At 43.1% G+C, this 21445-nt stretch overlaps 1 protein-coding gene across 3 annotated transcripts; it reads left to right on the top strand.

Annotated features, from left to right (window-relative positions):
- The first annotated feature begins 1895 nt into the window (after nucleotides 1–1895).
- SLC25A15 (solute carrier family 25 member 15) lies at nucleotides 1896–18833 on the top strand. 3 transcript variants are annotated; one of them, XM_068395523.1, is made up of 10 exons: nucleotides 1896–2111; nucleotides 2806–2916; nucleotides 3041–3120; nucleotides 4326–4410; nucleotides 4711–4839; nucleotides 8485–8743; nucleotides 13751–13888; nucleotides 14213–14382; nucleotides 15422–15580; nucleotides 16505–18833. In XM_068395523.1, exons 5-10 carry the CDS (start codon nucleotides 4785–4787, stop codon nucleotides 16627–16629), a joined length of 906 nt encoding a protein of 301 aa, XP_068251624.1. In that variant the 5' UTR covers nucleotides 1896–2111; nucleotides 2806–2916; nucleotides 3041–3120; nucleotides 4326–4410; nucleotides 4711–4784; the 3' UTR covers nucleotides 16630–18833. The 3 variants fall into 3 exon arrangements, with proteins under 3 accessions (XP_068251624.1, XP_068251623.1, XP_068251625.1); XM_068395522.1 differs by lacking the exon at nucleotides 4326–4410 and having other exon boundaries at nucleotides 1897–2111; XM_068395524.1 differs by lacking the exons at nucleotides 2806–2916; nucleotides 4326–4410 and having other exon boundaries at nucleotides 1897–2111.
- The last annotated feature ends 2612 nt before the right edge of the window (nucleotides 18834–21445 follow it).

The raw sequence follows: 21445 nt of genomic DNA, 5'->3' as shown, positions 1-21445 counted from the left end.
ATTACATTAGGGGTTAGATATTATTCACCAACTGAATCTTCCAACAGTGCTGCAGTCCTGCTAAAAAAGTAGTCAGCACACAGGTCAAAATTCTTCGTGACTAAACAGTAATCTCTATTTCAGATCATTCAAGACGCACAACTAACTCACCATCACTAACTAGTTACCACAGTGATTATTTCTACATTAAAGCAATAAAGTAATTTACTATTTGATGTATTGTTTCTAAAACCATTTATAACCTAGCCTGCTCTTCCTTAACAATTGCCATATTTTGAAGAATAGCACCAAACCATTTAAAAGGAATATTTCAAGAAAATAACCACGTAGAAATATCAGCTGTATCTTAAGCCTATAATTAATTAAAAGTGACAGGAAAAAATGTACATTTAGCTTTCTGGTATTTAAAATGCTTTCACTTTGGTTCGGGCTTTGAATGTAGGAACAGTCAGTTTTTATTTTGGGGAAAACACCACGGATCTAAACTCAAATATGTAGGTCTGCATGTCTCAATCCACACAAACACGAGCAGCTCAGCAGGAATTGCAGGTGTAGCGCTTCCCAGAAACACTGCCTGGTCTGGCAGAATATCTCCAGTATTACTGATCACTGATATATGTTATAGATAATGCTCATTTACCTTTCCACAGGATGTACAGTGTCCTACTGCTTTCACCTGGGCATTGCTTCTGAAAAGCCGTATTGCAAGCACTTCTATTAATTCCTAATCCAAAGAAGAAAAAAAACAAAAAGGAGTTTTGCACAGTTTCAGCTGAGGAAAGTGGTGTTAACCCTCAGCACGGTGATTTAAGCCACCATATTCCACTTCATAGTGCCAAAAAGTTAGGACCACAAAAGTGACGTCTCAGGTTAGCAAAAGTCATTTGTTGATGGGCAGCAAATTGCCTGCTGATTGCTTACAAATGGCTTACAATTGCAATGTCTGCCCGTGTCCAACGGGTGTCTATCTTTTATGTGCAAGTAAAGCTAGAGTTTTTAGCAGACATCTGAGCAGGAACACCTCTTACTTTTTATCTTCACAATTATTTGACTATTCAATTCAACTAAAGAGGCAGAAGAAAATCCTTTTTATTTCAGTATCCAGGATGTCAGGTATAACTTTACACCTTTAGATGTAAAATTTTAGACTAGTGTATCTTTATTTTTTAAGTATAAAATAGCTCCAAACCTGTATGGCTCAGTCCTGTAACACGTAAGTGAAACTTAATGGGGAATTTTGTCTTTTAGGGAAGGGGGAGTAATCATTTTTGTTTGACATAACTGTTATTCAGGCATGCAGTACAAAAAAATGGCCACAGGTTAATTTTCCTTCTCCTGCGTTGCTTCAATGACATTGGAAAAATGTGTCAAATACTGCAACTAGAAGGAGGCAAAAAAATAAAGCTCTGGTCTGACTATGGCTGCTGGATGAATACCTCTGTCGGGAGTTAGGGCAGCTCTGCTGTGTTTCCCCCGTAGGCACACACTGCTGTTATTTCAGGGTACTTAATTCCTAAATAAATCCTCCTTTAAAAACAAACAAAAAAAAAACCGACCCAAAAGATATTGTGGTTCTAATTCATAAATCCAGTTAAGTCCTGCTCAGTAACCTCAAACACAGCCCACCAATCACAGGTTTTTGGGGGGAAGAAACGCGGATGATGTTCTCTCCGACCTGGGCAGCCGCAGCCCGGCTCTCGCCCTCAAAGCCACCACCACGTCCACATGCCCCCGCGGGTCGTGCCGCGCTGCGAGCCGCCGCGCCGGGCAGGGCCCTCAGGGCGGCCTCGGCCGGGGGCTCCAGCGCCCCCGGCCGGCCCGGCCGCAGGGTTTGGGAGGGGAAGCGGGGCGGGGGCGGTGCTGCGGCTGGTACTTGTGGGGACCCCAAAACCCTGTTCCCGACCCCCCACCCCGCAGCCACGCCGGTCGCTAGGCGTTTCCCCGCCCGCCCGGAACCGCCTCTCGCTGCCGGAGGCACTGCAGGCCACCGCCCGCCCAGCGCCTCCCCGGCCCGCGTCTTCCCCGGGGCTGCCGGGGGGCCGCGCCGCCTCCCTCGGCCGCCTATATAGGGAGAGCGGTGGCGGGGCGGCGGGGGCGCCCGGCGTGCTGTGGTGAGTGCTGGCGCCGGGTGGGGGGCGGCCACTTTGCTCTCTCTGTTGGCGGGCGGGCTGTGACTCGATCGGCGTGGAGCGGAGCGGGGTCTCCCCGGGCGGGAGGCGGGCTGCCCCGCGGCCTGTGGGCCTGGCGAGCGGGCCCGGGGTGCGCCGCGGTGAGCGGCCCCTGGGGAAGCTGCGTGCGGCCGCCCGGGAGAGGCGTCGGGCCGGGGGCGGTGCGGGGCTAGGCGGTCTCCTGCCCCGGCGGGCCTCGGCCATCTCCCCGCGCCGCCCCGCCAAAGGCAGGCCGGGGCTTTGCTGCTCACGGTGGGTGGGTGTTGTGGGAACGGGGGGTTAGCGGGGCTGCAGCCTGAGCCTTCCTCTCCTCGGGCCAGCCGCCCGTCGCCTTTGCCCACCCTGGAGGTGGGGGTCTGGCCGGTGAAGAGCCCATCTCCGCGCCGGCCGTGAGCACGTGTGGCAGCCCGCCGCGGCCAGTCCCGGTGCTGCGCCGCTGCTACTGCGGGGCTGGCCTGCCGCGACCTTGGGGAGCAGAGTTACAGACCGCCTTGCTGGGCTCCTGCAAGGAGCGGTGCTGCCTTTTGGGTTTATCTCCTTAGCGTTCGGAGAATGCATCAGCGGAGAATAACGTCTGGGGCTGCGGGTGCAGGACTCTGCGGAACTGTTACACTAACTAATGCTTCTGGGTTTCCAGGTTTCAGGCTTGGAGTCGCTTTGGAAGTAACTGGGAAGTCGTTGCCTCGTATATACAAGCAGTTTTTAATTTGCTAGTGTTATTACAAATAGGAAAAAAATAGGAGAGAAGGTATGTACATGTATAATACTGGTGTAGTGTTGACTAAGTCTTAAATCTTCTGAAAGTGGCAATGTGCTCTTATAGTTCAGGAAACTAAACTTCCTTGGCTCTTAAAACTTCCATATTTTTACAGGCATCTCTGTTTTTCCTTCTACTGCCAAGCTTTCCGTGGGTGATTTGGCACGTGCTCCCTTTGGGGACTGGCACAAGTTGGTAAGTGCTCAACATGATGCAAGCAGTGTACATTTTACTGAATGCAGGCAATTGTTGCTCTCTAGTAATTCCCTTCATTCAGAGGCTGTCTCGCTGATCTGTTGTTCTTTTCCTCTAAATGAGAAGCAAAACTGCAGAGTGCTCTGTGAACGCTAATGAGGTATATAGGCTAGTGAAGTGTAACTTGGTCTTGGAGCCTCTGTTTTGAAGTAACACCTAGCATACTATGCTGTCAGTAGTGAAACGGTTCAAATCTGTAACCCCAGGTCGAAAATAGCATGTATTAGTGCCATTTATTACAAGAATAGTGTTTTGGTTTTGTTTTTGTTTTTTTAAAGCCGTTATGTTCAGATTCATGCAACACGTCTTAAACAGATTGGACATGTGAAGTTACTGTGTGACAGTGTTTGGCCTACTATGTATTTTTTTTAAGCTTCAGTAATAATAAATCTGTTTAGAGGCAGGCTTTCTTAAAGCCTTGCTTGTATGCAAATGTCTGTGCTTGTAATGTAAAAGTTGTACAAAGGATATGGTTCATACAGTGTGTTTTTTTAAATTATTCTTTCAATGTAGCCTACTGGAAATTATGTTTTCCATTCATATTACCCCAAAATATATCTTGGGAGGCAAAAGGCTTGAAAAGAAGCATTACAGTAGGTAGAAAAGAGAAAAATGTTCTGTTTACTGATATACTGTGCTTGAAACCAGGCTTAAAAGTCAATGAGGAGCTGATTCATGTGTGTATTTGTATGTTTTTTAAGACTCATGCAACTTTTTTGACAGCACTGCCAGCCAAGTGTCTTGCTCAGCAGCATGGGTCTGAAACAGTGGGAGCTCTTTGGCCTGGTGATTTTACTCCAGATAAGAAAGCTTGTTTTAACTGCTCGCCCAGTGAAAGTACCTTGCTGCAAACTTGAGAACTGAATTAATTTGAATGTTTTATTTGAAAGTATTGTCTCTGTATTTCTGCTTTCCAGCTGCCTTCCTGAGAGGTGTAATTCTTATTTTTAATATCCTGATGTGTGAGGGACTTACACTCGGAACATTACAGCCAAACACAATTCTAAATGTTCATATTCATTCCTTTTCTACTTATATCTTCCAAGAGCCACGTAGAAATACCTAATGTGCCTGTACCATCATGAATAGAGTTTTCTTAGCTGTTGTTCACCATGAGGAGAGCAGTTCTCTGTTTTGCTTTATAGGTGGGGAGCTGAGACAGGGGGAAATATTCCTGCCAGCTAGCCCTAGACACCTGATGGAGACTATACTTCTATAATCAATAGAAAGGTAATGCTCAACACTGTTCCCTGCAGGTAGTCTTTGCTTTCATTTGAGAGATCCAGGGAGACTAGAAGCTGGAAAGCCCAAGTAATCTGAAGCTAGGCAGTGATGCTCCAGAGGACTTGACTAATGTGGCAAAACTAGTCAGTCTGAATACAAATATGCTACATCTCAGTCGTGGGGACAAGTATTTTCTGTCTCTAAATGGTTTAGAACAAGCTACGTGGAAGAGTGGAAGTGAAAGTATTCGCGTGATGCTTTTGCCATTGTAAATCATCTTTGTACTTCATCTTTCTCTTCCCTCAGGATACAAGTATCTTGACACCTGCCAGGAAACAGGAGACTTCAACTCCAAAGTAACTGATAAACAAGTGTGAAGCATGAGGATCAACTCTGCTATTCAGGCTGCTATTGACCTCACAGCAGGAGCTGCAGGTAATGTTGGAGAGAACTTAATTGCACAAAACTTCTGAGGAACAGTTTTAATAGCTTTGACAAATGTAAAAGCAGTTTCCTGTTGCTATAAAAAGCCTCATCTTCTGTATTTTAAGGATATGGAGATGAAGCAGTTGACCTCAGCCAGTGTTGTAACTGCATCACTGTTGCTCCTCCCCGGTGAAATCCCTGCCACACAGTGAAGGTGTAACCCTTATTTCAGACTAATAATTTTCCAGAAGGAGGTTTAAGTTTCAGTGTTAGTTCTCGTGCTTACATGAGTTAAAGAATCAGTCAAAAGTAGAGTTTTGGAATGAACTCAAACAGTGTGTCAGTGATTGAGGTTCTGCTTTTGTCACAGGAACCCTCTCTAACTGAAGCAGGCAAGAGGCTATCTGAAGGGTTATTAGCTCAGACAACATCCCAGTGTGAATCTTTAAAAGCTGGGAAGCTGAGCAGTAGGACTAATGATGAATTCACTTAACTAACTTCCACTTCGGTCTAGGCTGTGCTATAAAGTTTTGCTGGACCAGTTGTGACAGTCACAAATGTGGAAACAGTTGGATTGTCTCGCTGCCATTACCATGTTGGTAATATCCATGGCTGAAGGATTAATCGATTTTTAGCTCTACCAGGGAAAAGGGGTCTTTTTGACGTTTCTAAGCTGGCAATGTTTATACAGAAAAGGTAGAAGGAAAGATTTGTCTAATGTACTGTTGTAACCTGTTTAAACAGTTTCATGTTTTTTCTTTCTGATACAATAGCTATTACAGTCGCTCCTTTTATGATGGTGTTAATGCTGTGAATATGACAGTATTAGTGGTGTTAAGTGCATTCAAGGGTAGTTATTTGAGGTCATTTGTCAGAGTGGAGTTAACCTTAGTGCAGTGACAAAGCAAGGGGTGACAGATACCATGAGTCCAATGTGGCACCTTTGTAAAGCGTTTCATCTGCCACCACATCTTGCCCCGTGAATACCTGCTTTGTTAGCCTTTGCAAAATACATTATTGACTAGACAACACCCTCTTTCCATGCAAGGGAAGAGAAGTGTTTCTGCTATTACCCCTTCATTGCCTTAGAAAAAAATGTTTCTGTTAGTCTGTTCATTCTCCTTGGTTTTTGTGTCCTCAGTAAAGAATAGCTATTCTATCTGCTCTGTTTCCCAAAGTGGCAATTTAATATCTGCACAGTTCTTGATGGTTTTGTGGGTGTTCCCAGGTGCTTAAATGGGAGGTGTGATCACTTTCCTTCCCGATAGTTCAGCTCAGGAGTGCTGCTGTTAATATCCAGGGCAGTGGAGCACTCTGGCTTAGGAAATTGTCTTTCTGAGTTGAAGCCTGGTGTGTCTCATCTTGGCTGCTACAAGAGCGGGAAACTAGCATTAGCTTAGAATCCATTGCTTGGTGATACTGTTCCGTGCCCACGTTCAGGCTAACAGGGTGGCATGCACTTGAGGTTTGCCTGGTTTTTGGCAGTAGAGCTTAGAGGATCTTCAACCTAATTATGCTGTTTTCTTCTCTGGTATAGTTCTCCTTCCTTCAGGTAAGATGAAGGAATTCAGACCTATTTCACCATGAGTTCAGTAATCCTAAGTATTGTTCTTTTTTTTGCTAGTTCTGTTGTAATAGATAGTTTTACTGTTCCTCTAGTATTTATTTTCCATATTCTTTCCACATAATCGCTTTGTATTGCCTGTGTTCATTGATAGGGCTCATTTCTGTGTTACATATCTCTGCACCCTTTAGGAAGTGTACTTAAACTAGGCAAACAGCTAGTTCCTCCAGCAAATCGTAACCTGGTTTTACCTTACTCTCCAGATACAGTCTTGACTAGCTGATAAGCAATGTCATATTGGGGCAACTAAATTCTGAACAAGAATACATAAGTCATTTAGCTGCCTGTGGGTCATAGTCCTTTGCCTAGGATCTGAGCAACCTCTAATCACTACTTTGATTAAGTAGTTTACTGGACTTCTTGTGCCACCTCCAATGACAGTGTAAGGAGAGCCCTTTCTCTTTTTGGAACAGCCATTCACAGGCAATTCGCAATTTTTCAGCTTTTTTTTTTCCTCAAGACCTTTCCTGGTTATCTTGGGCTTCTTCCAATAGCCAGTATTTTACTATGTGTGGATGTTTTAGGTCTACCTTTGCACAGGAACCTGTACATTTGTCCTGCAGATTAATATCTGCCTGACATGCCTGCAAGTAGTATTGGCTGAGCCTTTCCAGCTCTGCTTTTCATCTGAGGCTCACATGGATGTTGTTACTGGTCTGAGCCAGCTCTTTCTCTCCTTGGTTATCCCTCCCAGAGCAAGAAGTTCTTCATGCTTCCTTGCATGATTTGCTCTAAAGCTTTTAATGATCCATCTGATTGAGAATGACGTTTTATGGGAGGTAGGATCTTGAGTTCCTCTTAAACACCCAAAGAACCTTTTTGCAAAGGAGCAACAACAATGTAACACAAATGTGTTTGCAAAAAGTAAAATCGATTGAAAATCACCCTGGTGAAACAAATACTTGCTTACTCTTCTACTCCCCACTTAGAAGAAAAATAACTAATCTTAATTGAATTCACACATTTGTTTCTGACAGTTTCTTTACATTATCTTCACTTACAGATAATTATTTCAGTTTCATAGCTGAAAAAACATCTTGTTAACTTGCCCTCTTTGAGGTATATGCATGTCAACTGTGCTTTGGTTAAAGATCAGCTTCTGTATTAGGATGGTTCTTCTCTCTTGCTAAAAAAACAAAACCATAAAAGCTTATATAAGTTGCTCCTATCATATGCTTCCTGTTAAGTTTTGGCTCCTAAGAGATTGCTGTCAGTGTACGCTGGTATTTCTTACTGAAGAAGTGTAACATTAGCTCTTTCCGTAGACTGCTGAATTGAGTTAGATCTTGCGGAAGAACGCTGCACTGTGGGCAAAGTGGTTATTGATGGAAATACCTCACAAGTTTTCAGGGTATTGACCTTGCAGTTCCGATTGGAAAAGATAACACGTTGAGAAACTTTGCCCTTTTGCCCTTTTTCAGCTTGTCCTGGACGCTTTCTTCCAGTATGTGGGAATAAATGTAAATAAGAATCATCTGGAACTTTAAAGTAAAGAGCTTGAGTCTTTTGTTATCAACTTGTAATGCATCATCAGTTTTAGCGCTCTCTCAGCAGTGTTCCTCTTGTCCTGGGGGAATCTTTGTCTCACTTGATTACAAATCTTTTAGTTCTTCATTATTTTGGAACGTGAAAGCAGATGGTTTCTGAACCACTGCATTAATGAGCAAGGGAAAATGTTACTTAACTCGTTAACACAAGTGACTTGATTGCAGAACAATACCTCTAATTCAGTACCTGTTTATGTAAGTGCACTGATTCATTTAGATGCTTGCTTTTAGTACGGTAAAGAAATGTTTAATGACAATCAAGCTGTTACTGCTCTTACGCATGATTTTTTTTCTTCAGGTAACTAAACTCATCACTGACAATTGACGCCATTGTGCTAAAATCAGTGCAGTTGTCTTTTTCTGCGGAGAATTCTTTCATCTTTGCTTTCTGTGTGATTTTCCTCATAGTGCTCTTTGTGTGTAGGCATTTCAGTTGTGATAACTAACTTTCAGCCACCCTCTTAACTTCCCCTACTTGCTTAGGTGGGACAGCATGCGTGGTGACTGGCCAGCCCTTTGACACTGCAAAGGTGAAGATGCAGACGTTCCCTGACATGTACAAAGGAATTGTTGACTGTTTTGTGAAAACCTATAAGCAAGTGGGGTTTCGAGGCTTCTACAAGGGAACCACACCAGCGCTTGTAGCCAACATCGCAGAGAACTCTGTTCTGTTCATGTGCTATGGATTTTGTCAACAAATTGTGAGAAGAATTGTTGGAGTAGACAGGAAAACAAAGCTCAGGTTAGTAATAGAAATCTGTTTCGTATTTAAAAAAAAATAAATAAAAAGTCATGCAACTGCTAACTTGCAAAGACTGTATTGTCAGGGTGCAACTGGTGTCCCAGGCCCCCCTCTGCCGGTATGCAGTGTAGTAAGTTTTGGAATATAGACCTTTGTGCTAGGATATGGTGTCTTAACTACAACAGAGCCATCTACTTGTCACTGCAGCTGGCTGGTTTAGATAATCACAACTTAATTGCAATATTCAAGACCTGGAACATCTTACCAGAGGGAATGAGCATTGCAACACCTGAAAGTTGGAATTCCCTTGATCTCTACGTTGTTCTGATTTTGCAGGGGAGGTAATGGTTCCTCTTACAGGGAGCCATACTAAGGGGAAAGGACACTTTTCTAATATAGTCTTGCTTTTCAAATTTATTTATTTAAGTTTCAAAAGCTTGAATGTAATGGTGGTTAGATCGAGGGTCTTTTGTGCAGTGCAGTTGTCTACAATACTGGCAATAAGTGGTTGCCTAAAGAATGAGAAAGAAGAGCAAAAGTGTTTAATACTTACTCCGAGTCCTCTGCCAATCTGTGCTCTTAACTCAGAGGATTTCTTGGGCCTGGTGTGATCCAGTCAGTGATTTTGGATCTTTTTTTGAAGCACTTGTCCAGTCTCCCCTCAAATTTTTGTAAGTTCCTTGCATCTGTGGTATTCTTTGGCAGGAGTTTTGCAGGTGATAATCATTAATTCTGTAACTGGAAGAGGCAGTTGGTCCTTAGCCACTGTCTCCACGCCACTTGGGATTTTGTAGACCCCTAGCCATTGCTCCACGCCCCTTTTCCCCACCTGAGTCTTTTCCTAGGTGGAAGAATCTCATCCCTCCTGGTCAGTCAGCACTCGGGAGCTGTTCCTTTAACTGTCCTTGTTGCCTTTCTCTGAAAGACTTGTAATTCTAATGCTTCTGGGTTTGAGCTTATGAAACCAGAGCTGTGCAGTGTATTCAGGGTGTGAACGATTCATGGATTTATGCATAGGCATAATGATCATCTCTTTCTAGCTAGGATGGCTTTTCTCCAGGTGCATGACTTTAGAGCTGTCAGTGGTCCAGCAGTCTCAGCATGCCTTACTGTTACACATCACGTTTGTCAAGGTATGTCTTCTGTGCAGCACTCAGAGTAGCTGCACTTTCTCCATCTTTGTGCTGCCCCACAGTGTGTTAAAGACTCCTCATACTGTCCTAACTCCATTCATTCAAAGAGTAACACAAGGTTAACCACATTCAGCTTTTTATTAATAGCTTTGTTCTGTCTTGGTCACGTCTGTCTCCAAATGGAAGTAGCTGGGGAGGCCACATTTCTGCATTTGAGATGTCTGACATGATGTGGGTAGCTACCTAAGCGCAAGACAAGTATCTAAAAGTGGCATTATGTGAGGTATTCTCCTGTCACATGTTAAGATGTGCTGGATCTTAAGACTGAGGCATGCTATGAGGGAATATGAAGCGATGAAGAAACTTATATTAATTGCTGTCTACTTGCATTCTCGTTCACTGTTTTCTGGCAGTTGAGACCTCTAAGCTGAGACAGAATTATTTCCATCTTTTTTATTGCTTTCTTAGATCGGGGATTTTCCGCTTGTTCAGCTTACAGAACCCTTATCTTTTCCTACCAACTAAAATGTAGGAGGTAGGCCTGACCAACAGCATGCTTCACTTCGTAACCATGTTTTGTGATCCTCCTGGGAGGCAAACCACAGATTTGCAGAGGTTCTAGGATCATCTCTTCAATTGACTGAGACAGCATTTTTAGGGTGTATGTAGGGGAGGTAGCACAGGAAACATTTGAACAGTATACATAGCTGTACTACTCCACATCTTTGGAGTAGGATACAGAACGGAATGCAGTTTGAATACATTTCAATAAGAAGTGCCTCTGACATTTAACCCTTCTTTCCTTGATCAAGTACTGGTACTTCTCAGATCCAGGATGGCTGTTTAATACATTGTTGATTGAAGAGCAAATAGTGTGACCGCACAGCTGTACTAGGACAAAACACTAAAGGATTTAATTTTACTTGAAAGATTTCTCTCTTGGTGCTACTCCCTTAATCTCTTCATCTGGATCATTGTGGGGGCATGTTCTGAGGTGCATGTATGAGAGAATTGTATCGACAGGGTCTGCAGTAGTGCCCTGAGTACATGTGGTCTGCCGAGGACATCTCTACCCATTCTTGTTGTGGAAGAGTCGAGAAGCCTTTGTAGTGTACTGTAGGGGAGGGAAGAAACCCCGATGAGGTGGCTATCCTCCAGACATGACAAGTAAAGAACTATAATTACCTTAATTGCCCCTGCTGTTTGAAAACTGTCATACTGTCTTAGCCTGAAGAAGTGTGAAGTTGCAAACTGAAGTAAAACTGACCATTTTTCTTAGAATCATCATAGAATCATAGAGTGGTTTGGGTTTGAAGGGACCTTAAAGATTATCTAGTTCCAACCCCTCTGCCATGGGCAGGGACACCTTTCCACTAGACCAGGTTACTCAAAGCCCCATCCAACCTGGCCTTGAACACTTCCAGGGAGGGGTCATCCACAGCTGCTCTGGGCAACCTGTGCCAGTGTCTCACCACCCTCACAGGAAAGAATTTCTTCCTAATATCTAAATCTACCCTCTTTCAGTTTAAAACCGTTTCTTACCTATATCTAAGCAATGGCTTGACACTTTTTCATTGTTTTATAGTGTTTGAGATTTCTCAAAACCAGCTATGATGATTGATAGTTTGGTTTTGCTTTAAGTTACCTTTTCAGTCATACCTTTTAAATGGCTTGGAAATAAGCTTGCCTAGCCTGCCTGTGTTTAGGGATACCCCGGTCAGTGTGCGAAGCTTTGCAAAACAGTTACAAGGATGGTTACAAAACAACATGTTTTCCAGTTAAAGGAATATATGCCACTGATGCATGAGTGAAAAGAAAACAAATGGAGAGAGAAATGCTAAATTCTGTTTATCTTTTAACATCCATTTAGTCCAACCAAACTGATTTCATTCCAAGCTAAAGTCTAAACTGAGACAATCAAATGGAAAGAGAAGTGCTAAATTCCATTTGTCTTTAAATGCCTATTTAATCCAACCAAACTGTTTTTGTTCTGTGCTAAAGTCTAAACTGAGGGAACTGTTATCCTTGTTCACCCCAGTTTGACATTCTCAGTACGTGAGTAGTCATCTTCAGCAGGTTATTTTCTTTGAAAAAACAAGATAAATGCCTTTTATAGAAGAAGCAGTAGTGTAAGAGCAGAGGATCCTTGCTCCTCTGATGTATGATCAAAACTCTCCCATCCAGAAAAAATACTGAATTAGGCATTTTGAGTTGAGAGGGAACTTGAACAGGATTCAAGGCTTATCACTTCTGCAGTGAAGGTCACTATAACAAAGACCAAAGCCTAAACAGTGGCTCTAGTTGAATTTTTGTATGTAGAATTAAGCATCAACAGGCGAAAGCAGAAAAAATCTGAATTAAGGGTAAATCTAGTCCTTTATGTACATGTCAGAATTATTTTCAATTCTGATGATAGCATCTGGGTTTTTTCTCTCCTGAAGGAGGAAGGATCCTATGCACCCTTTAGCGCATAGTTAGAAGGCACCTCTTCCATATTTTCTTACCTAATTTTTCAATGTGTAACCTTATTCATGGAATCATAGAATCGTTTTGGTTGGAAGGGACCTTTAAGATCATCAAGTCCAACCATTAACTGTTATTAAGTTAACCGTTATTGCCTTGCTCTAGCTCATAGCATAATGACTGCAGGGCTCAGCCACGTACTGTATTTTTAACTCTGCCTTGCTCTGTTTTGAGCTTTAGTGGGTTGCATCTCGGATCCCTGTTACACCAAGCTGTGTGCGCTGTGAGAGTGTTGTGCCATCAGTGTTGCCATTTCTTATTTACTGCATATTATTCAGTTGCTGCTCTGCGGGCAGTTACTGATTTCTTCCACTTTGACAGTTCTTGTCACTGCCATATCTGAATGTCACGAGCTTTGCTTCATGTCACAACTTTAGTTCCGTGATGCTTCTGTAAGGTGAAAAGTAGCTTTAAGCTCTGATAGTGTAAGTGTATAAAACTGCCGGGCACTGGGCTAACATCTCCGTTGCACGGAAGGAGATTCTGTGCAGCAGAGAGGTCAATCTGTGCTGTGCTGACTCCCCAGGCTCTGAAAGAAGAGAGAAGCTCCACTTGCTTGTTCTGTGCTACTGTGCAGCTCCTGTCCAACACACCAGTGTCTGTAGGAGCCTGTTTAAAGCGTATCATAAAGCAGCACGATCCTGGAGTACCAGCCTGTTGCGTCCTGGCAGTTTAGCAGCCCAGACTTTGCGATATCTGTAATACCACCGCAAAGTAAGTCCCAGTTTTGGAATCCTGAGTCAATGCGGATTACAGTGCTGTTCGGTGGTGTCATTTATGTTTGTCTGTGCTCTCTCAGATTCACATGGTTACATTCACGGCAGCACATCAGTAGAAAGATTATAGTTGTCCGTTGTGCCTTGGTTTCAGATTTCTAGCATCTTCCATGGAAAACCTGTATTAATACTGGTAAGGTGAATTTGGGAATGCTGACATCTACATGAGGTGATTATTGCTCCTGTTCTCTTTGAGGAAGTAACTAATACCCAAAAGTTTCCCAGTAAGACAAGTCTATGGAAACTTTTATAAAAGCCTAGAAGAGGAAGATCTGATAATGTTTATTCTGCTGCAATCACTAAAGTAAAGCAAAAAAATGTATGAGTTGCAATGTACCTTCTCAGGTGTCAAAAGGATGTATTTGAGTTGTATATGAAGATGGGATGAGTTAGGTTTTTCATCTTCCCAGTTCAAGTAACTGCCCTTTTCCCTTAAGACTCTTTCCCCCAAGGCTGTCTGTCAGTTTTTCTTTATGATATTTAGAGTACAGGTTCAGGAAGCTGATTGCTGGTGCAGTGGCTCCACCGCACTGAAGGTCAGTGCCCAAATACCCTCTGCAGTTTCTCTCTTGCAGTGATCTGCAGAATGCTGCTGCAGGCTCCTTCGCCTCTGCCTTTGCCACCCTTGTCCTCTGCCCCACAGAGCTTGTGAAGTGCCGGCTGCAGGCCATGCACGAAATGCAGTTGTCGGGAAAGATAATTCAGGGACACAAGTAAGTATACACCCTGCACAGTATCTCCAAAACCCTTTTATGTGCTTTTATTATTTTTAATTCTGTATTGGCTCAGTGCCACACTTGTAGTGCGCTGTTAACCAGAGAAGAGTTGTGGCTGGGAGGGTCGCAGCCTGGAGATCTTTCAGGTACTAGTAAAGCTGGATGCCAGTGAAGGGCTCCTGACAGGATCTTGTTCTAAGTCTTGAATTCTGTTGTCTACACAATTGATTTAATCCTTAATTGTCACTGCAGTTGCCTATTGTACTGTAACCATCTCATCTGGCTATTAAGCATCACTAACTGGATCAACCTCTCTATCAGTACAGTTTGGTCAGTAGTGAAGGGTGTTATTCAAAAGGATGGTCCCCTCGGATTTTACCGTGGCCTGTCAAGCACTTTGCTGCGAGAAGTCCCAGGCTATTTCTGCTTCTTTGGAGGGTATGAACTGAGCCGGACATTCTTTGCCTCTGGGAGATCAAAAGATGAATTAGGTAAGGTGCCCCTTTTTCTAGGTGGATTTTAGCATCCTGTCATGGGGGACATGAAAGGGGCAGGGGGGGCATATCTTCCCTGAAGATATGCTAATGATGGACAGCAGTCGTAAAGCACATGTAAAATGAAGGAAAGTAAACATACAAAATACGGAGGTCTGCCTTTTGTGCATATATAGTAATGAATTGTTGAAGTGACCACTTTCCAATGGAGCAGGATGTATCATAAATAATAAATAAAAAGTGAGCTAACAGTAATACTACAAAACTACTTAAATATCTGACCCTACAGTGTAACACAACTCTGAACTATTTCATTTCAGCAGCTGTTTAGAGTGACTTTGAAGTCTTTAGCTGTATTTTCTTGAACAGTGTGTTCAAGTGTATGTTGAAATGTATGCTGACTGTTAGATGTCATTACAACAATAGTAAGAGACTGAAAATTAGTCATGAAAAAATGAGGAGAAGCCAGAATAAAAATTTCTTGTCTCCTGTTGAAAGACTGAACAGTAATACTTTGTCTCGCTGGGAGTTAGCTGGATTTCAGCTGCATGCATTCTGGTCTCTGTTGTTGCAAAATGTTTATAAACATCTGATCTGAAACACAAAATGAAGTTGCATCATGAAAAATGACTGGTCACAAAGTAACTTCACTGTACCAAATAAATCTCTGTATAGGTGAATAGTGACACTATGCGATGCTACTCTAAACCATTTTACAATTAGCACTGGAAAGTGATTACAAGTGTGAAAGGAATGGAGTTAATGTAGTTAATACAGTCAAAACAGAATTCCCAGTTATGCTTTTTTAGCGTGACCAATAATCTAAGAGGCACTCCTTATAACCTTTGAGCTCCTGGTTAGACTTGCAACTTACCAGTGGCTTAAAATTAACTTAAAGGTTTTGTGGGGGAGCAGAAACTGCTCTTTTGTCATAAGCAGGTTCCTCTGTGTTCTCTTTGACTTCTGTAGATGAAATAACATGATATTTATGTTGGTGAATATCTTGTGTATATAAAAGCTTATTTCTTAACTTTAGGTCCCATTCCTTTGCTACTAAGTGGAGGTTTTGGAGGCAGCTGTCTGTGGATTGCTGTGTATCCTGTGGACTGTGTCAAATCTAGAATTCAGGTTCTTTCAATGGCTGGAAAGCAGGCAGGCTTTATGGGAACATTTGTAACTGTTGTGAGAACTGAAGGTGAGTATGCAGCATATCAACTGAATCTGTAGGGCTGCAGGTTGAAATCTATACACTCCAATACCAAAAATTGCTTAAGAAATCTAGTCCACTGATAATGTATTATGAAATAGACAATAACCATTTCTAACAAACAAATATTGATGCTTCATGTAATCTGGAAAGCTTGGAATCTAGAAATTGAGACCTACTGCATCTGCCATGCCTCTTGGTTCAGGAGACAATTCACTTAAAGCTAACAAAAGCTCAGTATGCATTAAAAGCAGATAAAGGATGAGCTCCATTACCCATGACCAAACCTATACATGAAAATTGAAAGAATTGGTTAAGTTCAGTACAGAATTTTTCTTTACCTCTAGAAGTTAATATATGGCTGACTGAGGGCTCTTTGATAAATCAGTCCTATCTATATCTAACCTGGCAACTTGGGACATCTACCTCAGTGTCTCTGGAAAAGGTCTGCACGAGGCACTTCAGAGGTGGTGTAAGAATATACATGGCAGCAGATATGAATCCTGGCCCTGTTACTAGGGAAGATACTCCTCAGAGCAGGAGTCTGTCCTGGGGCACAGCTCCAACATAGTCCTGCTCTTCTTTCTGTCCCCTTGCCAGCTGTGGTACAGCTGCTGTGAACTGTATCCTCAGGTGACCAAGGTAGCCTTCTGAAGACTCCGTCATATCTGAGATAAGCTTCTAACATAAGCACTTAAATGGCTAAACTCATGTTACAACTCTAGATACATCTCCTATATCAATACCCAGTAACACTGTGGTTAGCAGCTACACCAGTGAGTTCAGCTCTGTGTGTGTGCGTGCCCCTACAAGCAGAAGCGTTAATTTGGTATCCTGCAAAGGTAAAAGCACAGTGGTTGATGCAGATAGGTATTTTAATAAATTGCTAACTGGCTCTGATTTCATTTCCAGGTGTACTTGCCTTGTATTCTGGACTAAAGCCAACTATGATCCGTGCATTCCTGGCCAATGGGGCATTGTTCCTTGCCTATGAGTACAGCCGGAAGCTTATGATGAAACAAATAGATTCTTACTGATACCTTCTTAGCAAATGGAGAAGAAAAGGTTGTTTAAGGATCATTTAAATGATTAAAAAAAAAACCTTTAGATCACATCATGGTCTGAGCAGGGCCAAATCAGTGACCTAATTTTAGGAACTCAGCTTCAGTTTAGGATTTGTAATCTCTTAAATTCAGGTGATCTTACAGAGATGTGTACATGCTGCTTGACTTGGACCAGCACAACTGTCTCCATCTTGCAGATTCTGCACTAGGTATATTGCACATCATAAATGTATTTTCCTGACCTGTAATGGTGCTAAAAAGAGTTGTGTTGACCTGTTTGGTTTAATGTAACATGCAGCAGTAGGCTGTGATTTGTTTAAGGCAAAGCACTGTTTTAAAATCTGTGCTGTGGAGGTTAACTCTCCCACTTCTTGCTAGCACGTGTCTGACTCAAAATAACCAGTCCTGTCTAATCTTCCTGAGGATGACTGACTCATTCATATCCCTCAGGCAGACCCCTGCCCTTTTCCAGCTCCCTTCTGCTCTGTGACCTTCCGAGGTCATGGCAGTTGGTGTCTGAGTTGCATACTCTGGCCCAGGGAATGGGCTTATAAAATTAGGAACCATTCACCCCCTACCTTATATAATTTAGAGCTGAGATATGCCTGTATTTGGGATAAAAACATATAGTTACTGGGTTTGAGGAGTCCAGGCAGCATTTGTAACAAGTGGGTGGCAGCATTTTACTGTTTTCTAAGTCCTTCTAAGAAGTGCTGGAGTACACTAAGCACCACTGAAGTAAACACTTAATGGAAGGGAGACTGGTGGAAATAGCTGCTGGCTGTGAGCATGGAGTAGTAACTGTGCAGGCTCCTGTTTGGGTCACCTTGACATGAATGAGTCCATGTGCTTGAAGGACAGGAAGCTGAAGAGGAGCAGAAAGCCAGAACTGAGTTCATAAAGACAACTGACACCACAGTCTCCATGGAGTAGCACACACTTCAGCTGAGTGGAAAAAGCTCATATGACTGGATAGTTTGTATCACGTTCAGGCCTGGAGGGCATGTGCCTGCTTAGTCATGTTACTTGATTAAACTTGCAGTTAGTGAGCGTTACTCAAAATGATGCAATAACACCTATTTCTAGATGCCACGTTCGTTCTTGAAGTAGGATGTTCTTTATATGAGCATGCTGTGCCTTGTAAGAAGCAGCTACCGCCTATCCTGGGAGAAGGCAAAGCAGGTCTCAGAGCAGCACAATTCATGACCCAGGCCTGGAGTTGTACATGCAGGCTGTAAGTGACAACCCACCCTTGCAGAGGGCACAGACAGAGCTCTTTGACCCACTAAGATCATCAGAGCCACATATAGACAGTAAGAGCTTGCCACAGCAACCATAATTTGTCAGTGAGTGACAACAGTCACAGCTGGAACAGCTCAGTTTTGCACATTACAACTTCCCTTTCAGACCCCCAAAACAGGAAAAAGCCTCAGGCATAGATAGAAGCATCTTGGTACCTACTATCTCTTGCTGTGTAGCCAGAGTACACTCAAACTGGCTACTCCACTGCATTGTTGCAACCTCTTTGATAAAAGGGGGTTGCTGCAGTTCCACAAACTCTTTGCTTCCCCAGCCTTCACATGCATGTCTCACTTTCACACACCCATGAGAACTGGCAGTTAAAGCAGGGCATGGCTGAAGAATCTTCAGTGTCTATTGCACCAATTTACCTTGATTGACCAGTACACTAGGAGCAGTAATACTGTGCATCCTCAGTACTTTAAAAGGAACTTATACCAAATGTTTAAATAATTCAGGTAGGAGGGTAAGGCTTTAAGAGTTATTAGACTTTCCCTTCTTTTCAAAGTTGTCTAGCCAAGAGAAATAGTATATTTGTACATCTTTCTAATAGTTATGAAGAGGTAAAGACTGATTCCACATCAGTGGAATATTTTGGTCTGTTTCTTAGATTTGTCTTTGCTTTCATTTTTTAAAGCTCATGGTTGCAGGTTTTAATACGAAAATTGAAGCTTCAAGAGAAGCAGGATATTTAGAACCGAACGTACAGTGAGAAGCTGGTGGCTGAAGTAGACATGCATTTTGAGAGTTTACCTTTTGAAGTTGATGTAAGCAGTAATTTTTCCTGTTTGCTGTTTACATATAGCAGTTGTTCAGCTCAGAACTTCATAAGGTTGGCACAGGAATTCATGGAAATAAAGTTTGATTTGATTAACGGAGTGAGTGCCTGACTGTTGTGTATGCAGCAACACTTAACAAGCTTGTCTAACTGAGGAGCAAAGAGAAGTTGAAGTCAGTGTCACCAACCCTCCAGAATTAAACGAAAAGGCTTTTTGCAATCAATGAATGTATAAAGCCCTCAAAACTGAACGGAAAGGACCAGCTATAAGAGGGTGTTGTGAAACAAGTGCAGATTTTACATAATCTGTTATGAAAAAGCCCTTGGCCTGTTGCTTTGTTAGTACCAAAGTTCTAATATTAAGGTTCAACTCAACTTCCAAGTTTCTAGGGTAATAGGTATAGGTACCCTATAAAGGTAAGTTTCCTGCCAGAAGAATGCCAAGAGTCCAGCACAGATCACCCAAATTCCACATATGTAAGGGATGAGTGTCCACTACCCTGAAGCCAGAGAAGGTCAGTGCTGCAGGGAGTTCAGGAACTATTGTTACCATCCTCTTAGCAGTGGTGCTTGGATCTCTTAAGAGAAATGTAGTATCTCCCTCATACAGCTATTTTGTTACTCATTCCTGTTTATACATCAGTTTTTACTTAACTGCATGCTTCAGCTGGAAAAAAATCTGACTCCCTGTTGCAGCCTTCACTGCTGCTACCTGAGGAGATTAGCTTACTCCATAAGCAGGAAGGTTCACCTTAACAGCCCTGCAAGCTGTTAGAAAGGGCTTCCTAGGACAGTGATATCCAATTGCCTAAGCTAAGCCAAAAGGAATTTAGTCATCAGCCACTTCTAGCTGCAATAAAATGGCATCCTCTTCCAGCTCCTAGTACCTTCAGTGCAGACACAGAGGCCTCATCTGCCTTCTTGCTCCATCGCCCTCTAGTGATGCAGCTTTGATCTCACTCCTGCACAAGTGGGTATTCCTTTTCTCAACCCAGAGATGCAGGGGTTGCATTAACTTTGCCAGCACCCCTTAACCTTGAGGGGCAGTTTACTAAGTTTATGTGCAATAACACGTGCAGCCTCTGAAGCAACACTACAGTTTGGGGAACAACGTTGCAGAAGTGGAACATGAGCCAGCACACCGTTGCAGCAAAGGCCAGGCTGCAATAGCAGGCTCTGGAGACAGCAGATCAGACAGTTCTGACCCTCTGCTCATACCTCTCACACCTGTCAGAGCAGATCTGGAATACCACATGCAGTTTCACATTTCCCAGTACAAGAAAGGCAGTGATATACTGGAGCAAGTCAAGCAGAAGGCAACCAGGATGAATGGTGGAGAGAACTGGGTTTGTTCACCTGTAACAGAAAGTTGAGGAGAGCTCTTACTGCTGTCTGCCATTACTTTGTTCACAGGAGGGGACAGAACCAGGCTCTTCTGGGAGACATACGGGGCAGGACAAGGGTCAACAGCCACAACATGGAACATGGGAAATTCCAACCAGGAAGGAAAAGTAGTTCTAAGATTAAGATCTCCTATCCCTGGAGATCTATAGAATTGAACTAGGGTGTGTGAGCCTGCTCTAGCTGGGCCTGTTTTGCAAAGGAGTTTGGACCACAGGACCTCCAGCTATTTCCACTCACAATATCTAAGTGACCCAGGCTCACTCTATCCTGCACCTAGAACAGCATAGAACAGCAAACAATTAGTGGAACACTTTTTGTCATTGAAGGCAGGTTTCAACCTCCACACTTGAAGTACAGTGCTGACAGAGGCAGCTTCCAACTCTGTGGGAGTTTCCAACAGCCCAGCTGCTAAATATCAAGTAATTACACAGCAATAGCAAAACTTGAGTCCACACGTGTACTTCATAGTATGCCCCTGCCCTCAGGTAAGCACCTGAAAGGTATGAGATCTCTCTGCCTACTCCATTACGTAGTTATTAGCCATGGAAAGCTATGTCAGTCCCCTTCTGCACTCGGTTCCTAACAATAAAAAGACTAAAGAAGCAACAGAACCAAGAAGCTAACCTCAATACATTTCACATCAAGGAAGGCCTGAACAGTGTCCACAGAAGAGATACACTGCTGAGAACAGTTGTGAGCAGAATAAGCATTGTCTGTGCATTACAGGCCTTAGTCCTGCTCACGAGGAGTCAGTGAGCATTTGCAGTATTATCTCAAAGGAGCAAACACACAGATCAAACCCATCACATGCAGGTATTAAGGCAAGCCTGGCTAACTGATCCCAGGCAGCTGGCATGCTCATAAGCTGATGTGCCATCTCAGCCCTTTGTGGGGAGGCAGAGTGGCAGAGAAGCACCTGTGCAGTCTCCAACACCCACAGTCAGCTCCCAGGCCAGGTGTTGCTCAAAACTCTACATCATGGATTGCTGATGAACAGTGGTTCAATACCAAGACTTCTACTCAAGAAGTATTAGTCTGCCTGTGCCAGATTACTATTCCTCCCTCCAAATTCCTATATTCTACCAACCTTTGGGAAACCCTGATGCTGAAAGAAGGTGTCAGATTTTTCCAGCAGTGTCCTGCAGACTTCTGGTCTCCACCCATCATCAGGTTAATGCTCTTCCTTACAGACAATTATCTTAGATTAATAAAGTAGGGATTACCTGTACGTAGATACCTCTAAACTCCAAAGGATCCAACAGCTCATTAACATGACAGTCAGCCAACACTAAGAAACTCTTCAGAATA

This window comes from Nyctibius grandis, chromosome 2, assembly GCF_013368605.1.
Source record: "Nyctibius grandis isolate bNycGra1 chromosome 2, bNycGra1.pri, whole genome shotgun sequence".
NCBI classification, from domain to species: domain Eukaryota; kingdom Metazoa; phylum Chordata; class Aves; order Nyctibiiformes; family Nyctibiidae; genus Nyctibius; species Nyctibius grandis.
This window is presented reverse-complemented; position numbering and strand designations above follow the sequence as displayed.